Source organism: Camelus ferus, chromosome 3 (genome assembly GCF_009834535.1).
Source record: "Camelus ferus isolate YT-003-E chromosome 3, BCGSAC_Cfer_1.0, whole genome shotgun sequence".
Classification (NCBI taxonomy): Eukaryota; Metazoa; Chordata; class Mammalia; order Artiodactyla; family Camelidae; genus Camelus; species Camelus ferus.
Window position 1 is genome coordinate 9,965,597 of NC_045698.1, and position 21,558 is coordinate 9,987,154.

Genomic DNA, 21,558 nt, shown 5'->3' on the forward strand with positions numbered 1-21,558 from the left:
CTATTCTAAATTACAATCATCGAAATAAAAGCATGAAATAAACAGAACACAAGGACGTTTACCAGTTTATTTGCTCCAAGCAGGTAACACACCCATTGAGGGCAGAGAAGACTTGTCCACATGCACTTTATTTTGCAGAAAAAATAAAATTACAGAGTTGACCTTGAGCAACACAGGGGTTATGGCCTCCCACCCTCCGCCCAGTCAGAAAATCCGAGTGTAACTTAAAGTTGGCTATCCATATCTACAGTTCCTTACCTCTGGTCCCGCTTCCTCAGATTCAACCAACCACGAAGCATATAGTACTGCAGTATTTATTATTAAAAAAAAAAAAAAACCCATGTATAAATGGACCCGTGCAGTTCAAACCTGTGTTGTTCAAGGCTATATCCACTTTAATAGATCTTATTTTAAATGTATGAAATTTACCATTAAGTAAATTACATATGCGGGAATTCTTTTTAAAAGGAAAGACCTCACTGTTTTACAGACACACACAATGCTATATAAAATTGTCAATAAATTGGATATTAAGTCCTTTTAACAGATTTCAAGGAAATGTCCTCTTAGCTGTTTAAGTGCTTGTAACACACTTCTTCGAAAGCAGTTTTAAATATTTAATGAAGAGAATGGTTGTCTCCATAGGGAGGGATTTTTTGGTAGACTGTGTGATTTGGGGTAATTCGGGATGAAGGACTGCTGCTGCCTCTTACCCTGGTGGATGTTCTCAGGGGTGATGGCTCTGGAAGGGTTGGTTCGGATGAAGAACACACAAACCCCAGTAAGAGCAACATCTTTTCCCTCGGTCACAAACACCTTAGGTTTTTTCACCTTTCCAGAAATAGGATTGGCTCCTCCTGGAGAGCCGAGTTGTCCTACAAATGCAAAAGAATTTGTTTTACAAACTGTTTACAGTCCATGTGGTCACCTCTTCGAATTAAGTTTCCTTGTTAAACACTGTCATGTTGACTTTTCCATGTGCCCTAGAAACTCCACCACCTGGACAACCTCTAACCTGAGCCCTGAAGGGATCTAAAAAGGTCTGCGTTTTCATGGTGATCATTTTGTGATGTAAAAAGTATCAACTCACCATGTTGTACACCTGAAACTAACATAATATTGCAAGTCAATTGTATGTCAATAAAAAATAAATAAAGAATAATAAATAAAAGGATCTGCTTGATTCCAGATCACAGGTTCATTTCAAAATTATTGTTCTAGGAAAAAACAGGAATGGAAGGAGCAGGAATAAGAGTTTGGTCCAGAGCAGATTCTTGCTAGAGCTACAAAGTCATCATTCATGGGGGCAGTGAGAAAGGGTGAGGGAGGAGACAGGATCTACCAGCATGTGTCGTGTGCCAGGCCCTGTGCTTGGTACCATGTCTGCATTACTCAAACTCCCTACAACCCTGAAGGCAGCTGTGACCCGGCCCCAAGTCACAGCCAACAGAGCCGAGATCAAAAACCAGTTCTTCTTCTTTTTTTTTTTTTTTTTTTTTGTATTATTATTTTTTTGGCAGGGGAAGGCAATTAGGTTTTTTATTTATTTTTAGAGGAGGTACTGGGGATTGAACCCAGGACCTCATGCATGCTAAGCATAAGCTCTACCGCTTGAGCTATACCCTCCCGCCAAAAAGACAGTTCTGACTACAGAACTCCAGCACCTCCACTCCTGCTGTTGTGGTCTTGCTGGTCCTAGAGGCAGGAGAGAATGGAGGCAGGACGGCAGTGATGAGTGATGTGGGCTCTACAGGCAGACACCCCGGACTTCCATCTCATGCTGCACTTCCTAGCCACGTGACCTGAGTGAGTTACTTAATCTTTCTGTGCCTCAGTCCTCTCATCTGAGCCAGGCCCAGAGAATCCAGGTCAGCCAGCTCATGGCAGGTGCCAGTCAAGGAAAAGCTCTGCTGCCATCTCTTACCCCTTGTCTCTGCCCTGCTTCAAGCCCGACACCGTCAGAAACTGGGGTTAACATGATGGGAGCAAGGGGCTGAAGGGTAAGTTGAGGGAGAAAAGGAGAACCATGGGCCCCTCTCCCACCGAAAATGTCGAATTTCCGAGGCCTCTGCTGCCAGCGAGTGGGGGATGCAAGGAAGAGGAAGGACCAAGATTGGAGAAGATTTAACTTTAGATCAACTAGTTTTGACAAATTGTGTATTTTTAGTTCTGAATTGGATGATGTTTGTAACTATAAGCAACCATAGGAACTTTTCCTATCTAAGAGCGTCCAGAAAAGTCATGGGATTGTCGTAATTTCAATCCAAGGTTAGAAAAAAAGCTACTCCTACTGAGAAGGTTTAGAGAAAGAGAAGGAAACAAAAACAAGCTTGCGTGTGTGTTTACACCCCACAAACCCTTCTTATTCGATGTAAGATTTACACCTAAAGGCCAGCTTCCCCCGGTGCACAGTTCATGAGTGAAGGTAACATTCACCTGACCTTATGTTTTGCAATCTGGGATAGAACTGAAAATTTCTGTCTTGTTTTGATTTTTCACTCAAAATGTAATGCCCTTTCTGACCACAAAATATCAAATGGATAATTTGGGGAAAATGCCAGTCACTTTGAGTAAGCATGCATGATTTCCTCCATTTTCAAACAAAAAAGCATGGTCATTCTCTACGCCAAGGGCAATAACTATTTTCCCTTTCTTCAGAAAGGGCATAAAAGGACTGCACATGATATTTTAATATAATCACAACATATCTGTTTATGTCCCTAGTTTGGCTTTAAAATTATATTAATTCACATAAAAGTAGAATGGTATATGCCAGTTGAATCCGCATAAAGATTTGCAAGTTTCCCTTAAATGAAAATGACTAAACTTGTCATTCAATATTATTCATTTGAATCACAGTCAGTAGAAAATAAACATGATGTGATATTTAACTGGAAAATTCCTGTTATGCTTACTGCCAACACTTTCTATGTTAAAAAGAAATAGAGAAGAAACAGCTGCCCAAAAGAAGTTCCAGAACATAACTGCATAGAATGAACGAACACATAAGAAAAGGAAGGCTCAAAACGTACATTATTTTATTATCTCCAATTACAGCACAGCCTGAAAAGGAAAACAAAATAGCCCAAATAAAGTTAGACCAATCAGGCTAAATACCCACCATTATCTGCCCTTTGCTTGAGATGAAAACAGAACCCGTTCCACTGGGCCTCACCCACCACACCTTACTACTCCCACCTGCCCCACCTCCCAGGTAGAAGCGGCCAGTTCTCACAGTGCCTTCTGCGTCACGTCATGCGTGGATAAATCCAAGAACACGTGTCTGGGTTACGTCACATTATGTTTGCATACCTGTTTCTGCCACCTCCACATCCTGATAGTAAAACATGAGGTGGCGGAGACCTCCAACAGCAAAAATCTGGTCAATTCTTTCAATCTGGGGGCACAAAAGGGCCAGGGTGAATTAGAAACCACATTTAAATCAGCACTGATTGTCTTCTTTCTTATTCAGATAGGACTGCCACTCACGCAAACCATGTAGAAGGGGTCATATTTTTTAACACGAAAATCATGAAAGAATAAACATCTTACTTAATTTTAGTAAAGATTCAATTCAAAGAAGTAATTTGATTAATCATAAAAATATTTGCTACATACACACATTTGAAAAGAGATTGTCCCTCCATGTTTGCTAATTTCCTAAAGTGTTCAACTGCTAAAGACAGGTATAAATACAGACGAGTATTTCATTTTCACCCAACTGCAGATCAGAAAGCGAGAACAAACCTTTCAAAATCCAGTCTAACACACTGCAGATAAGTAATATTAAACTGCCATGACGAGAGCATGTATGACTACAGAGAACTCCATCCTAAAGCAACTTGGTCCCACCCATGGGGTTCACTGTACGTGCAGAGGTAACACCTATGACTACGGAGCACTCCATCCTAAAGCAACTTGGTCCCACCCATGGGGTTCACGGTACGTGCAGAGGTCTGCCATCCGGCCTGCTACCAATAGAAGCGATTCTTTAAAACAGTCAATAGCAAAATTCTGAACTCAAATGGGAAGAAAAAATGATAAAACCTACATAGCCGTTGGGATGGCTACTGTCAATAAACCAAAAGACAATAAATGTTGGGAAACTGGAACTCCTGTGCACTGTCAGTGGGAATGTGAAACAGTGCGGCTGCTGGGGGAAACAGTGTGGCAGTTCCTCAAAAAATTAAAAGTAGAATTATTATATGATCCAGCCATTCTGCATCTAGGTATATACCCAAAAAAACTGAAAGCAGGATGGTGAAGAGGTATTTGGGCATCCATGTTCAAAGCAGCACCATTTAGAGTAGCCAAAAGGTGGAAGCAGCCCAGCTATTCACTGATTGATGGATAAATAAATAAAATGTAGGATATACATATGATGAAATATTATTCAGCCTCAAAACATTTTTGACACACTGACACATGTTATAACATTGATGAACATTGAAGACATCTTGAGAAGTGAAATAAGCCAGCCACAAAAAAGCAAATACTGCATAATTACATGTTTATGATGTATCTAAAGTAGCCAAATTGATAGAGACAGAAAGTAGAATGGTGACTGACAGAGGCTGGAGAAAGCGGAGAATGGGGAGTTGTGGTTTAAAGGATACAGTTTCAGTTTTGCAAGATCAAAAGAGTGTTGTAGATTGGTTGCACAATAATGTGAATGTACTTAACATTACTGAACGGTACAATTAAGAAATGACTAAGGTGATAAATTTTACGTGCATTTTATGGCAATTTAAAACAAAAAAATTTTAAAGGATAAAATTTAGCCTGAAAATTTAAGTGTAAAACATAAGATCACCTTCAATTTCTATCATGTTATAGATAAAACCATCATTCATAAATAAAAGCAAGTCACCCTGTTTTCTTTGGTACATTTCCTTGATTATGGATGCCACACAGATGAGTAGAATGTACTCATTAACTTTCAAGCTAAGAATGTGATGAGGGAGGTGCTTCCATCACGGGCGGTATGAAAGCTCCTGCCCCTCTAGGCCCTCAGGCTCAGTGAGCCTGAGCCAGGAAGATGTTTTTAAGCCTCCAAGTTCCAACAGTCCCGGTCCTGAATAGGGCACAGAGTTGGACTTGGGATTCCTATAGTGCAGAACCTTTATTCAGTTATTCCACCTGCGTTATCTCAAACCCAGATGTCTAAACTGGGACGTAGGGTAGAGTTAAGCATTTCACCTCTGGAATGATCTCCCCAAGACTGTACCAGCTATGTGAACTTGTCTCTTTCCATGCCTCCAATTTGGAGGGATAATATTATCTACTTCCTGGTGTTACGAAAATTAAATGGGATAATAGATGAAAATCAGAACAAGACTGACACATGGTAAATATCTAGTAAATGTTAGCTACAAGGAGGAGGAGAAAGAAGAAAAGGACATTTCCTCAACTCCTAATTGACTCACTCTATAGTTCAACTATTTTAGTGTTATCCACCCTTGATTCTTCTACTGACTCCAATTAACTCTCCCCAAGTGACACAGCAGGAAGGGACAAGGCCAGCAGAGGCCTGGAGTTGGCTCGGGCAGGCTCAGCCAGCCTCAGCCAGCCTCAGCCAGCCAATTGACACAACTCTTCCCAACTCAGTGCTTAGTGACATCATGTTGGTAGTTTGGAATCAGCCATGTTGGGAATATTACACCACAGACTCAGCAAATGCTCAAACGAGTGCCTCCCTCCACCCTCTTGCCCAAAGCCGATTGTTAAACGTTTACAAGCCTATCACTGAAAAGCACTGTCAACAACGTGGCATCCCTGCCAACAAAAACGGCTTCTTCCTTGCTTCCCTTTCTTTCTTTCTTTTTTAATGCCTAATAAGTTAAAAAAAAAATTTCAGAAAACATTAGAGACCCCCTGGAATGACTTTCTCAGTGCCCAAGAAACTGTATCTTCCCCTGTTTGGTCTTCCCCATCCAAGGTCAAATCACCACCCAAATCACATCCCAGGCTTTTGTTGGGAAATCGTGGCAGAAAATGGAAGTCACGTTCAGGAACAGAAGAAACCAGATTCAGCTGCCAAGTCAAAGTCAAAGCCAGAAAACTACAGCACAATTCAATCTCCTGGGTTAGAACAGGATAAACTGAAAAAAAGATAAATAAGCAGCAAAGAAGAGATTCGGTTCTCAAACCTCAGGTTCCAAAATGGCGCCTGAGCCCAGCTCCACTGGGTGTAGAGAGATGCAGACATCGCCATCAGAAAAAGGGAACTCAAATAACAATTTTACGTCCCTCATTCAACATGGAGAGTTGGAGATCCCTCAACTCACTCTGCCACCACCTGTACTAAGTCAGGATGGAGTCCTGTCCATGCCGAAACAGACACCCTCCTCTAAGACCCAGCACAGATCCTGCCACAGGACAGTGTCGTAGACCCTGTGTGCCCTCTACCACCAAGTGAGTGAGAACTCAAATGGACCGCACCTGAGTCCCCTCAAGAAGGGCAGTCCTCCACTTCAGCTTTGTTCAGGTCCACGCAGGAAGCTACAATCCCAAATACGTAGTCATGTCGACCATCCAAACGAGCCCGCTTGGCTTCCTTCTCCTCCTTCAGTCTTTGCTACGAGAAAGGAATAAACATGCTGTTCTCAAATGGATTCATTTTGTAATCATTTCATACTATTGTTGCTTTTTCAAGTCTTGGGTAGTCAGAAAATAGCTTAATGGTACCAGTTTTTATGTACTATCCTCTATTTTAAGAAATAATGTTATTTCTATTATGAAAGTAAGATGTGCTCAATTGTTTTGAAATTATATAACACAGGGAAGCCAAAAGAAAAATAAAAATCATCTACCAGCCAGACAGTATTACTATTAACATTTTGTTCTAAATCTTTACAGACTTGTTTTTATGCATACAAAAGTATTCAACAAACACCAAAAAAATTTCCATTTTTGTAAACATTCGCTAGACCACCAAAGTAATACATATTCTTCTACATTCTCTCCTATGTTTATTGTTTTGTCTACAGGTTCATATCTGGTCTTGAAATTGATTTCTGAATCCCATTGCTTACTTTTAACCTGTTGACTACTAATTACAATAATAAAGCAATTCAATGTAACCAAGGTTGGCAGTTTGAAGCAAATCAGTCCGTATGCACTCTGCTCACACAATCAACTGCAAACGTATATATACATTTCTATTTATATTTTGCTATAAAATGTTTTCATGCATTTTCCCCTTGGACCCCAGGTCCACATTCCCAGGCCCTGGGAATGCCACCACAGTCCACCTGCCTCCAGGCTGGCATCACGCCAAACCCCCTTCTACACTGTTGGCAGAATGACTGATTTTTTTGATGCACCACAGACAACATCTCTCCTGATTTGAAACTCTTCAGTGACTCTCCATGGACTTTAGATAATGTTTGTACTTTCTAACGAGGCCCGTAAGATATTTTATGATCTGACTTCTTTCTCATTTCCTATTATGCCTTTCTAGTTCTTTTTAGTTCAGCCATCCTGGCTGCCTTGTGGTTACTAGAACTGCCATGCTTTCTTATGTCTCTTGGCCTTTGCATGTGCAGAAATGCCGCTACCCCAGGGAGTGTGGCCAGTTCTCCCTCAGCTCTAGGCTCAAGCCACCTCTTCCTGAAAGTTTTCCTGGATGTATACCCCTCCTCAGCCCTGTGCTAAAGGGGAATCCTCCCTTTTGCTTCTTCTCTGAAGCCACATTAATGCCCCTGCATAAATCTGATGCCCCTGTAGCAACCATAATGCCATCCTGTCATAGTCCCATTTTCTGTTCACATTCTGCCAACTCGGCTGTGAGTTTTTTTGAGGTCACTTGGTAGTGTTTACCTCTATAGTGCTCTACATACTTGGGGTTTAATAGCTGTTTGTTAAGTACAAGATGGGATCCAGAGGGACTACCTTTCCTCTTCCCAGCAGGAGCTACTGGTTAGCATTAAAGATAATGCATTTAATTCAAAAAATGAATTGGAAGTTGAACATCCACCAAGGGTAATATGGTTGAATAATTAAGGCACATCCATATTGTTGAATATTCTGCAGCTGTTACACAAGTTGCAACAGTCTGTATTAAACTAAAAAGAAGTCTGTGATGTACTATAAAGGGAAAAATACCAAAAAAAATAGATATTACGGGCTAGATCTTACTTGTAATTGCGTTTACAAGATGGCAGGAGCACACCTCAGCTCTTCTACAATGTGACTGTGCCACCAACCTACCAAGAGATAGACTATTTTCCCTCCTCTTGAATTTAACTGGGACTGGGACCAGTTTTTACCCAAAGAATGTGGGAAGAAGTGAGACTGTAAAACTTCCTAGGCTAGTCCTTAAGAGACCTCCAGCTTCTGCCTTTGCAGTTGGGAATTCTCCCTAAGGAACCCAGCCACCATGCTATGGGAATTCCAAACCACAGGGGGAGACCACATGGGGAAAAAAATCAAGGCATCCTGGCCACCAGCCCCAACTGATCTCCTAGCTGACACCCCAGCACCAACTTGCAAACCATCTTGGACATTCCAACCTAACAAGCCTACAGATGACTGCAACCCAGCCAATGCCACGTGAAACAGAAGAAACACCCAGCTGAGCCCAGCCACTCACAGACTCAAGAGAGATAATAGATAACTGTTAATAGATAACTGAAAGCTAAACAAATAGATAATAGATATTAGAAAGCTGGTAATAGATAATTAAGCTGCTAAGTTCTGGTACAGTTTGTTACGGAGCAGTAGATAACAGAGTGATACTTGTTAGAATAATTTCATTGGTTGGACAGAAAGCAAATGGATATAGACTTGAGAAAAGAATGATTGGGAAAAAAGAAACATAAAGACAACTGAATATAAACTATTCTTTCCAGAAACTTGACTCTAAAGGACAGAGATGTAGTACTAGTAGACAGAGGGGAATTTAGAGTCAACGGAGAATTTTTTCAAGATACAAAAGATTTAAGAAAGAGTAAAGAGGAAGAAGTTTTCAGAGTGACTGAAAGGCCATTGCTAGACCTATGCTATTTGTATTTGTTTTTCCAAGCCTGAAGGGACTTCTTGAGAGAAGAATTTAAAGGGGAGGTGCAGGGAGACGTTAAGATTTTTTAAAAAATAAACAATCTACCTATCTTCTTGCCATCTCCTTAAAAAGGAACTAACACAGGTCCTAATACAAAGTATATGTCCCATAAACATCAAATAAAAGTAAATTTAAACCTCTTTTCAAATGTACTAAAACCAGGGAAATGTCCTATTCTTTGACTATTGTCCACGTTGTTGGCAGGGAGGAATAAGATGCTTTTCTCAAAATGATCTTTCTGAGTTTGTACTAAATGTCTTCAGCAGCTTGAAGACACAGCAGGTTACCAGGGGAGTCAAGAATCCAGCAACACATCAGCAAGATGGCAAACGCTGGGTAGCCAAAAAGAAATTCAAAAACCAGAGTACCAGAAAGTCAGGATGTAAACCAACTAAGGCTTCCAAAGGATATAGAAACTTCTCTAAAATTCTGCCATGGCAACACATTGATCTATGTCCTGACTTTATAAGATTCCAAAGGAAAAAACTATATATTCATAGTGAAGGAGAGGAGAGATTGGCCTTTAAAATAGAAAACTAATCATTTTATTTTTACTTACATATAACAGGGGGGAAAAAAAAGTCCAAAGCAATTTTATATATACAAAGCAAATTATCAAGGTGTCTTTAAAGTAACTATTTTCAGAGCTCTATTTAAAAGCATGTTAATCATCAAATACATTCTTACAGAAACTGATTATTCCATCTCCTAATGATATGTAACATGAAGGAAAGCCCATTCCGTGTGGAAGACCACAGTGTTTATAATCTCAACTTTCACTGCCCGATACTAAGGTATCCTGGAACAATGAGGGACTTTTTTTTTATTACCACAAAAAGTCAATAACGTCAAACAAATGTTTAGTGATCAGATCAGTACACTGTCAGTCTCTAAACTTAAACCTGCAGCTTTCTGGCTGCCAGGGAACTACAGCAACAAACGGTCAGATGACCAGTTGGCGGTGGCGTGTCCTCTTGGCCTGTGAAACATCTAAGACACTTGGAGAGCAGTGTGGAATGACGAAGGCAAGAGGCCAATTATGGGATTTTTTTTTTTTTAAGAATCACATTAAAATTATTTTGTGTTGCATGAACAAGCACCAACCGGGGGGGGGGGGGGGGAATGGCCAAAATTCTATTCAACGTCCAAGGAAATCTCGAACAACATTTAAAACATTTCTGCACTTTGGTGACAAGGGATATGACTGCTACCTTGGAATGAAAGACGGACTAATGTGCTACCTCACAAGACACAAGTGCTCCTTTCAAGGCGAAGCAATGTCACGTACACAGACGAGCCCTGGTGTAAGAGTGGGGTCCAGTCCCAGCACTGCCACTGATTGCAAGACCTTGCAGCTGTCATTGAACCTCTCCAGGCTCCGGTTGCTGCAACCTCAAAATCAAAGTGTTGGACTAGGTGACAGCTAGGCTCTGTCTCTTCTCTAGCATTTGGTCTCCTTCTCGTTGGTTCAAAAGTTAATACGAAAAAAAAAAAGAAATCAGAAAGAATTGATACAGATAATACAATAGAAAACACTGAAACAAGTCAACAATACACTAAATTAAATCAATGAAACTGATATCTGATTGTGGAAAGAACAAGGGAAAAAAACTTTGACAAATGTAATTATGAAAAAAAGAGCAAACACACAAATGATCAGAATAAGAAAGTGGACAGTGGATATTTAAACGTTTATAAGAGGAATTCTAAATGTAGGAATTTATATCCTACATTTAAACTCTAGAAAATGAATGGTTATCAACATTAACACAAGAAGTAAGAGAAAATTTGAATAAAAAATAGCAATATAAGAATCTGGGGGAAAAAAAGTTAATACAGACAAGAGACTTGAGATTTTAAAATACAAATCCAAAGACCCAGTGCCATGTACTTTCATAATAAAGCTCTGTGACTTCTCAAGACAAACCCATCCATCCAATTGTTCTCAATATGCTAACCTTTGCCTTTAACCCTGTAGAATCAAACCCAGGTCTACATGTTTGTGCACATAAACTGTCCATCAACTACACACATTTCATTTTAGCTCCAGGTTGACAATCTCCAGCTCCATGAAAGACCTTACCATCATCTACAAAACAGAGACAGAAGTCCAAACTTGAAAGGTATTTGTGAGGATTAAATTAGGTGCATTCTTGGGATAACAGTAAGGCGATCAGCATGTGAATAAACATGGCATGACCAAGACTTTGACCCTGGACATCAAAATTCAAGTGACAGAAAAAAACTTCTGAATCATGATTTTTTAATTGTACAAATGTTTAAACTCTCTCCATCCTTAGAAAGCCTGGCCCTGTTGGCGGCATTGTCTGAGATCCAGGCCCACCCCATTAATGTCACTGGCCACCAGAAGCGGATGGAGGATCAAGCTGTCAGGTCTAAGAGCCCCTTTGTGGCTGAGCAGGGACACCCTTGTCCCCAACCCTCCTGAAGGCATCAGGGTACAAAAGCCCTATGAAGCAGACATTACTATTTCCACACAAGGAAATCGAGACTAGAGACCATTAACAGTTTTCCCGGGAGTGCCCTGGTAAGTGGCAAGGCTGGGTTTCAGGCCCTAGCATGTCTGTAGAGTCAGGCCAAGACATGGGGTGTCCTTGGCAACTAAGAATTTTGCATCCATTCAAACTGATGTTCCACAAACATCCTATCTGTAAATTTCTACTCGAGGATTACCTAGGGCTCTCTTGGGAGGAGACCCTGTATACACTGCACGCGTTATAGAAGGAGTTGTGGGTGGAGACTGGAGTTAACTGGCACCACTTTCTGAGCTACACTTGTAGTATTTCAGTGCCAGGATGAACTGGTGCCCAGCCACTTCTAGCAGGCACGCCCTGTGTCCAGCTCGCCCACCACAATCCTATGTCTCAGCAAATGCTGACTCTCCACCACATCCTCACCTCCTAACGTGCTTAGGACTCAGGCTCCCGGCCTGGGCACCTGGTAGGCTGGGTTCCATGCTTTTCCCAACTGGTTACTAGTCAACTTCACTTTTATCTACATCATACTATTCACCCCAAGTCCTAATATGATGCCTTTGCACAGCAAAGAATGTGGGGCAAGGAATAGGTTCTCCAGCCAAAAAAAAAAATTTTTTCTTTGTTTAAAAAAAAAAAAGTTTCTCTAGGTAGCATGATCAGCCTCGTTGCAGGTCTGAATCTGAGAAAGAAAGGGACCTGTTTTAATGTGGTCTATTGCATCTTTTTGGAAGAATTTATTTCCTTTTTTTTTTTTATTTGGGTGCTTTGTTCTCTATGTATATGTACGCTCCCAGCAATGTAACAAACACAGTGGAGAAGAAGAGAGTATAACAGTATAACAGGTTTAAATCACCCCTGGAGATCATTGTAAGTAATGTGGAGTCCAAGAATAGCAGTTGAAACTCCTTATTTTAAATCACCAAATACTTCTGAGACCAGTTTCACTTTGGATCTCCATATCAATCTCAAGCCCATAGATAATTAATTTCTGGATGAAACAGTGCTAAAGAGGCCATGGACATAGGTTTGATCACCTGAAGCCAGTTTCCATTCTCCCCCACTCTGGATGAATCAGGGCAAATCCATGAGCAGAAGCAAAAGTTACTCAAAGTGTATGCCTGGCTAAAATGCCTGGGTATTGGTAAAATACGGGGTTTCTTTTCCTTTTTTTTTGAAGGATATCCAAATGGCCCAGGCTGGTTTAGCTCACTTCTCTGCCATCTAGATAACCTGATCCTTCCTATCTCCTGAGGAGTAAAATAAAATCAGTATCAAAGGACTCTCATCATTCCTACAAGACCATTTGCTGCACAGGGAGGGATGGTTTCTATGTTGATTTGTGAAATATCCCCAGTGCCCAGAACAGTGCCTGGCACTTCAGTAGAGTCTCCATTGATATCTAATCAGGGGATGATGAACCACGTTTATCACTTACAACTCATTCGCAGGTAATTAAGGGATGGAACAAATTATCCCAGCTCGATGCGAGTCTGTGACTGCAGATGCAGAATTCCCTCAATGAGCTCCTATGTCTTCCATGCTGTTATGATTCGAGCACAAACCACTGCACGAAATTCCATTAGTATGGATTAGCTCTCCCTCAACTCACAGCAAATATAACTAACCTCACTTAGCCTACCTCCCATTCAAATGTGCTGAATTACAGAAACCGAGGGGCGCAGTTCTCCTACTCTTTTCTACAAACGAAAGAGTCCTCTCTACAGAGTTAACCCAATTTCCACGTCTGCCAACAAAGAAAAGCCTCCCTTTCTGTCTTCCAGCATTTTCACTCTAACCCACAGGGCCCCCATTTCCTCTCTGGGAGACGCCGCTCTGGGATGCTTCCTGGACCCCCCAAACCGGCTCGTTAATTGGCTGGAAGAACCACAATTCAGCAACTCTCTACTCTTCACTGTACTTTTCGCGTCTCAGCTTTTCTTCCTCCCCTTTTATTTCATTTCTGCAGGTGAAGGGCCACGGCTGCAGCGGAAGCGCTGTACCTCCTTCCCACGTTAAGAGCACTTGAGCAAAGTGGTTCCTGGAAGCGAAAGACACTCCACGCTGGCTAATCCACTCACAGCAGGCGCTGCAGTGAAGCCCTCCTTTACTGAACAGGAGCCACGCTCCCCCTCCATCACAAAGAGCTGGCACTTAAACGGAGCCCAGTCCCATCAATTTTCTTACGTCTTGAGAGTAAGCTCTGGAATCTTGTCTATTTTTGCTGGACTTTTCAGGTCCCCCAATCTCCCCATTTACCAGCTCCAATATCTGTCATTCTTTCCAAACAAATAAAACACCCCTCTTTACCTGTCACTACATGTGGGCTTTTCACCCAAGCCAACCCAAAACCTGCTATAGAGGTATTGCCATAACCACAAACGCCCCACGACCCCAACATCCCATCATCCAAACTGTAACTTAGAGTCCATTCTCTCCGTACCGAATTTCTGGACCCGATGGAGACTTAGAGGGCCTTCACATGGCCATATATTCTACCAACCCCCAACTCTACAGTGGTTTTACCCCAAAATCAGGATATACCTCCCTTGGAGAATCCCAAGAGCCCCTTCTGGCAGCAAGTGTCGTATCATTCAAGTGGATTTCACCCATATGTTAAAATACACATACAGTGTCATCATTCACATTATATACGGCCCAGGGGTGAAGTTCCAAAACCTCCCTTATTCGTCACAATGAGCCAGAGTGCTTAAAGCTAACTGCTTATTAGAATCACCTGGGAGCTTTAAAATGCTGATTCCTTTGCCTCCTACCCCCAAGAAACTCTGACTCCTCTTGTCGGGAGTGCGGCCCTGGCATTGGTATTTCTCAAAATTTCCGCCGGCAGTTACAGCGGCAGCCTCCCCAGAGAACTCTGCTCCAACTGGAATGCATTTTATTAATTGTTCATGACGGACAAGTACTACCAGGCTCTCACACGAGGTAGGAACTTAGAAAGTCCAAGGGCATAACTCCGGGATCCTGTAACTCTCGACCTTTTTTCTCTCGTTACTAGAGTTGTGTGAAAATTGATAGGAAGAACAAGTTTCAGCTCAACCCCATGAGGCGTGGAAGTGCTCCTCCCTGCCACATGATGGAGCACAGCGCCTGGCACCAGTAGGCGTCCAGCAGGTGCTTGTGGAGTGGGTGGCCCTTGCACCTGGAGCCACCTTCTCCTGGGGTCCAGCTACGGCGTAACTACAGTGTGGCTATGTTGGGCATTAACTTGTTCAGGCTCAGGAGTGCTCAGCCCAGGCATTAACAAGCCAGCTACATCCTAGAGCCATTCACCTTCTGATGCTCAAGGAAACTGTTTTGACCTGTACATGTGAATTGTGTTCACTGGGCCAAACATGCCCAGGCCTGATTAACAGAGGATACTGAAACCGGTTTGGCTATTTTGCCAAAGAATAACAACACTGACATCCTTTCAGCTTTCAAAAGATATCTGAGAGCAAAGGTTCTTTTCTGTCTTGCTTCCACTGCGTCCTCCCAGGGGAACCCTGGCCCCTCCCTGCAGAGCTTCTCAGTAGGGGAAGGCGCTGCCCTGTCTCCCCCACAGTCCCTACCCCACATCCCACCCCCGATAATCACTGTTTGCAGAAACCTAGCAATCTGAAATTCGATGAGCAGCAGTACTCCCTGGCATCAACAGAGAAGTGCTGAACAATATATATTCCAGCAGTGGGAGAAAACAGGTCCCCATTTCAAAACTAGCTTTGCAATTAGGTGAATTTTAGGTCAAGAGGACAGTCATCAGTCTCTCAAGTGTTTTTTTTTTTTCTGAAGGTCAGCAAAGTCAACCAGCAAAATTATACATTTCAGTTTAATCTTAGGGAAGGAAAGAGAAACAGAATCTATAGGTCTGGAATTCATGTCCATTGTACACTTGCACTGGAAGTTGGTACTGAGCATTCTTCAGCTGTGAGAAAAGCAGAAAGCAGACAAACATCACATCTGAGCCATATTTTTATAAGTGAGTAAGTGAATATATATAGAACGATTTCCAGTTTCTTCACTGAAAAGCATTTATGTCTATTATGTAACAACAAGGAAGTATGGCTTGACTTTTCTAAACCCACAGAGTCTCTGGTTTATTTGGCTGTTATTTATTTGCATGTGAATCCTGAATAAAGTCAAATATTATATTACAATAACCTAATTATAAAGTAGCATCATTCCAGTAACAGTCTCAGACTAAGGGTAAATAGAGAGAGATTTACAGTTTGCATGTTAATTTTGAAATCATTGTCATTGATTATTTTAGGTCACAAAGTCATAATTTAATTAAGTGTCGTATCAGTCCACTAGATAGAAAATGTGCAATTATTCACATAATACACTGCAACATTATTAAGGTAATTCTGTTAACATCATACTTCAGTGGGGTGAACAGAACCAGCATCTGAAATATATAAATGAAACTTCCACAAAACTTACCATACTCCCAGAAGGCAGCTCATGCCAAGAAGGAATCTAATTCGTTAATTATACTCAAAATGTTATCATTATTTAATTTTTTAGACTTGGTAGTAAAGTATAGAAAAGTGAAGAAAAGAACAGAAAAAATGCGAAAGTCTTAATTCATTCAATTTATTGCACAAGCATAAATTGAGGTGTATTAGTACCTGACTCTGTGTTAAGGGAAGGCTGTTTGAAATAGATAAACAATATGGTCCTACTGTACAGCACAAGGAAATATATTCAATAGCTTGTAGTAATCTATAATGAAAAAGAATATGAAAATACACGTGTATAACTGAATCACTGTGCTGTACACCAGAAACTAGGACAACATTGTAAATCAACTAGACTTCAATGAAAAAAAAAAGAAGAAGAAGGAACACCATCCCTGTCCTCCAGGAACTCACAAGTAAACACCTGTCATTTCACTGCATTGATGTGATGAGGGCTCTAGCAGCCAGAGAAGCGAAGCACTGAGAGGACCCAGGGAAGGGAGCCCTCGCCCCCTTCTCAAACTGTCAGGGAGGCTTCTCAGAGGAGGTGACACTGCATTTGGTCTTAAAAAATGAGTAAGTATTTGCAAGCAAACCAGTTCACTTGGCTGGAAGATGATGACCTTGGGAAGGATGCATGAGAATCCTGGGGCTGGGGGAAGTGGAGGGTGGCTGGCGTTGGAAAGCTTAGGAACGCTTAGCAGAGACAGCATTCCTGTGTTTTGTGGTGGAAGAGTAAGTTGCTGGGGACAAATGAAAGATACAGTGATGAAGCCCTGAGGAAGCATGTGTCAGCGCTGAGAACCTGGAGAACCTCCATTTTCTTCAGACGTTAATTAGCAGTGGAAGAGGTTCCAAACCCCTCTTTATACATCTGCATAATAAAAAGCTGCTGAGTTGAGTCCTAGGCAGGCGGAGCTCATTCTTCAATGAGACTCCAAAGACACATCCTTGCATCCCAAGGTCTGTGAGATTTCCAGGCCTACAGAAGGCAGTGGGATGGCGGGTGGGGCGGGGTGGGAGGAGGGGAGGCCATTTCAAAGAACCTAGAAAACCTGCAGCCTTAACCACCTCTCATCACCAACAGAAGCTTACAGGTCTGGGAGAATGCAGTCACCAAAGCACCCTGAAGGGGTTTTGTCCATCAGGCAAGCATCATCCCAAAAGATGCAGCCTGTATTTCTGCAAGTATTTACAGTTTAGGTGGAATGTGCAGGAAAGCCTAAAGATGCAGTACCCTTTTTTTTTATTTGAAATATCAACATGTAGCCTTGCACATGATCCAAAAATTAGTAGACTAACATGTTTCTCACAAATTCATCAGAATATAACTTTGAACCTTTTGCAGGAATTTTGGCCCCCAGGCATGATAATCCGAGACACACAAAAACGCAAGCTTTCCTTACCGTTAAAACTCGGGTGATGCTCTGCTTCCAGAGCTGTCTCCTCCCGAGCCTGAACATCACAGCGGTCTGCTCAGCTTATGGACGATCTTCTAACTCCTGGGAGACCTACTCATTATCCGACAAGCTTTCAAAAGAAAAGTCCTTTGGAGGACCAGAAGTTCATGCTTACATGTCTAATTTGCAAGCATTATTCACCACATACACAGGATAAAAATTACAAGTGCACCAGTATCATTCAAGCTTTCCTTCTAGAGTCTCTCCCCTTAGCCTTCTCCTCTGTTGCAAAGCCTTGTGTTGTTAGGTAATACTGTTTACATGCTGTATCAGTTTACCCGTGTCTCTTAATCCTGCTTATCAACCAATCAAAGAGTCTGAACCACTGGGTTGCAACACAACTTCTGATGTTCGTCTAATTCTGCACACTGCCCAACAGTAAGCTTGGAGTCCATTGAGATCTTTGAATCACTTCTTTGAACAATGAGTAACTTGAAACCGTATCAAAAGAGAAAGCAGAGAAGCCACAGCTCGAAATAATTTGCAGAGGAAATTCCTGTCTGTCTCTGTCTAAACAACTTTGTGTGCACAATTACCTGCCAGCATCATGACGAATTGTGACTGATTGTCAGAGAGGTTCATTGTAACCCAGTGCAGCCATTTCCTCCCCATAAAGAAGCTTATTCATATGCAAATTGCAAAAGATGTCCATAAATTACTTGTATTCACACAGTTGTACATACAAATAAACCGAGGTCATTCATTCTTCATGACTAAACATTTCGATCATCCTTCCTTTAAAGACAGGATGGGAAATCACAGCCCACATGATCTGAGAGATCTCATCCATGTGATTTCTCTCAACCAGATGAATAAAAGGCAGGACGTTTAAGGTTGGGCATGTTGAATCCAGGACTGCTTGAAACTCAAGTGTCAGGAACTCAAATCCCATCAGGTCATGCAAGGATAAATCAGGAAATAGGGAACCCATCCCACCAAATCCTGCTAATCAGCCTCACAAGACACTCACTTGAAAGCCAGGATGCTAATTTGGTACTGACACCTACTGCTAATTTGGATGCTAATTTGGTGTCTGCACTTGGGAGGTTCACCTGCTCAACAGCAAACACTAGGGCATGGCCTCCATATGCAGAGTTAACAGAGAGACAGAATTCAGATCTGAATATTATTTGGTAAGCCAAGCACTAGAGCACAAGAAATTAGAGTTTATTTATGGGATACTTTCTAAATCAACCTCTGGGTATTGGTAAGTGGCTATTTTCTGTTCTAACGATGAAGACTGTGTCTAGACTAGAAGTCATTCTCCTCCGTGCGGTGTCGAAAGGTCACCAGCAAATCGCAGTATTTTCTCATCCTCCTTGCTCAGCATCTAAGTATCAGTCCTGAGACTCCTCTGTCAACACGTGACCTCAGGACAGAGGTCACAATTCATTATGTGACCGCTGATCCTTCATTAGTTACACTGAAATTGGTGCTTTCCTGTTGGTATTTCGGGCACCATCCTCATTTCATCAGTAGCCGTTTACAACGTATCTCTTGGGAAGAGTTACTTTCTGGGATGATTTCCACAGATGGCTGATGGCATTCATTCCACGTCTGGCAGGCGTCACCATGGCTCTCATGAGGCTTTGCAGTAAACTGCAAAGTCTTCCAGCCTCTGTGGCTGGATTTCAGCCTCCTTTGGGCAAAAAAGAGGCAGTAGGTATCTTAAGGGATCCCCTTGAATGAAGGAGGCTCCCAGAGGATTGTCATTAAGCAGCACAGAGTAAAGCACAAGCCTGAATCTGCATCTGACCACCTGCCCCCTAATGGCCAGCCTGCGACGAAACTGGTTTCTGGTCACTGGAGAAGAGTTAGCAAATGCTGCTCAGCGAGAGACTCAGAAGGGTCTTCCTATGAGCAGTTTCCACCAGGCAAAGGCTTCTGTGGGCAAGTCTCCTCCTTTAAGAACTTTTAAGCCAAAGTCCTCCAGCCCCATCTGCTTGGACGATGCACTGTTCCAGGCTGAGAATATCGTCCATTCACAAATCTTAAACCAGACATAATGAGAAAACAAGAGTGGGCAGTGGGCCACATGTAGGCAGGAGACTTCATCCAGAAACCCAAGTATCTTCAGGCAAAGTTTAAAGTTCCACTTTCATTCATTCATTCATTCATTCATTCAGCAAATATGAGTACCTTTTAAGGGGCCAGGCACTGTACTACATACTAAGCACAGAGCAGCTAATTAACATCCACACTTAATCACACATTAAAAAAATATTAATTGTAGGATGCATAATTATTTTATGGAACACTCAAAGAGGAAAAGACAAAATGCTGCCAATTACACTTATAAATACAACTTCAATTTTAAGTTGCATTCTGAATTCACAGATGTTAAAATGTGGAAAGGTGTATCTCAGAATCATCGCCATCATTCCTGCCTTCACTGGGGGAAGATGTAAAATAAATAGAGCATAAATGAATACATAATTCTAAATAAAATACGATTGCAGATTGTGGAAAGTATCATTAAAAAAGAAAAGAAGGTGCTTCTCTTGGATCTGTGTTCCAAATTATTGCCATTTTTTACCATTTAATACATTTTACGCTTACATTCCAAACTGGGAAATTTCCTGAACTCATCCCTAAATTATGAAGAGTCACCTACTTTGGGTCTTGCAGACCCACGTGTACCACCTACGCCATGTGATGTAATAGAAAAGTGTCAGCCCTGGGGACAGACAGGCCTGGATTTAAAACCCAGCTCTGTCCTCTCTGAGCTCTATGACATCAGAGCTTTGGTTTCCTAAAGTGTGCCCTAGAAATACACCCACCTGCCTAACTCACTTGCGATGGTTTAAATTTACGTAAAACTCCTGGACCCCTACAGGCACCTAATACATGAAAATTATGACTCTATTCTTTAATTGCAAAAAAGTTAAGACTACAATCCATGACAGTATCAATGTAGGGGACAAATTCCCAAGGAATTTAACCTAACCCACAAGTTCCAATCCAAAGCTGTTGGGAAATTTTGCCCTTGATTTCTGAGTATGTCCCAAGAAAAAGAGTGGATCCAGATTTTATCAGTTACCATCGACACATTTTTTTCATGGATTTCCACCTCTAAGAATGTCTTACTGAGGCCCAGCAGAATCAAACACATTCATCAGTTTAATAGCCTTGTAAACAATGATACAGGGGGGCAGCATATAAAAATGCTGAATGAGTTCAGTGGGATGAGAAAGTACCATATTTCACCCATTCTGAGTTGCACATTTTTTCCCTTCTTACCATGTTGAATTGGATGCATCTGATATGCACCCTCATAGCTGCTGGTTGAGAGCAATCCTGACACAGGTGTCATTGCCAGAGTTGTGCAGACTCAGTTGCCACTCTGAGCGGCATGACAAGGCCACTCCAGCACCCTGATGTCACAGGCAACAAACAATTCAACATCCAACTGAGGAAGGAGTGTGTGTACCAGCTGTTTTCTGAAAATCTTCCACTGACACCTTCTGGGAAGATCAAGAAAACACCAGCATTGCAGCTTACAGAATGGATGACAGCAGATGGAAAGAAAATCCCAGAAGAGGCAGACCCTGAGTGTGAAAAAGGTTTCGAAATTTCTTAACCAATGCATTGCACCTGTATTTGCATGGGTGCACAAGGGTGGACATATAATTTTTTTCATCTATTTAATTCAGTTTGAAAGCGCTTTTTCAATTAAAATAAATAACAATTCTAAGAAAGCAATGCATCCTACTTTAATCATCAGCTGTTTTTCTATCTTAGTGGTGAAGGGAACAGTGGCATGTCTTTTATCTGACGCTGGCTTAGCTCAGATAAAATACAGGTTTATGACAGCTAATGAACAAAGAGAGCTTCTTGGAGAAGGTAGGATTTAAGTCAAGCTTTAAGGGAGAATAAGATTCAAATAAAGGTAGGGCATAATACAGAGGGCGAAATATTACAAGCAAAGCACCAAGGTTGGAATTCAAAAGAGAGCTTCGTATGTGGAATCTAAAAAAAAAGGACACAAGTGAACTTATCTACAAAATAGAAACAGACTCACAAACACAGAGAACAAACGTATGATTGCCAGGGGGTTAAAAGGGTGGGAAGGGGTAAATCAGGAG

At 41.7% G+C, this 21,558-nt stretch overlaps 1 protein-coding gene across 1 annotated transcript in view; it reads right to left on the reverse strand.

Annotated features, from left to right (window-relative positions):
* DNAH5 (dynein axonemal heavy chain 5) overlaps positions 1-21,558 on the reverse strand; it is a 237,484-nt gene that overhangs the window by 179,545 nt on the left and 36,381 nt on the right. Inside the window, 4 exon segments of the mRNA XM_032470113.1 lie at positions 714-875; positions 3,313-3,397; positions 6,442-6,462; positions 6,464-6,577. Of these exon segments, the coding sequence (XP_032326004.1) occupies positions 714-875; positions 3,313-3,397; positions 6,442-6,462; positions 6,464-6,577 (382 nt within the window).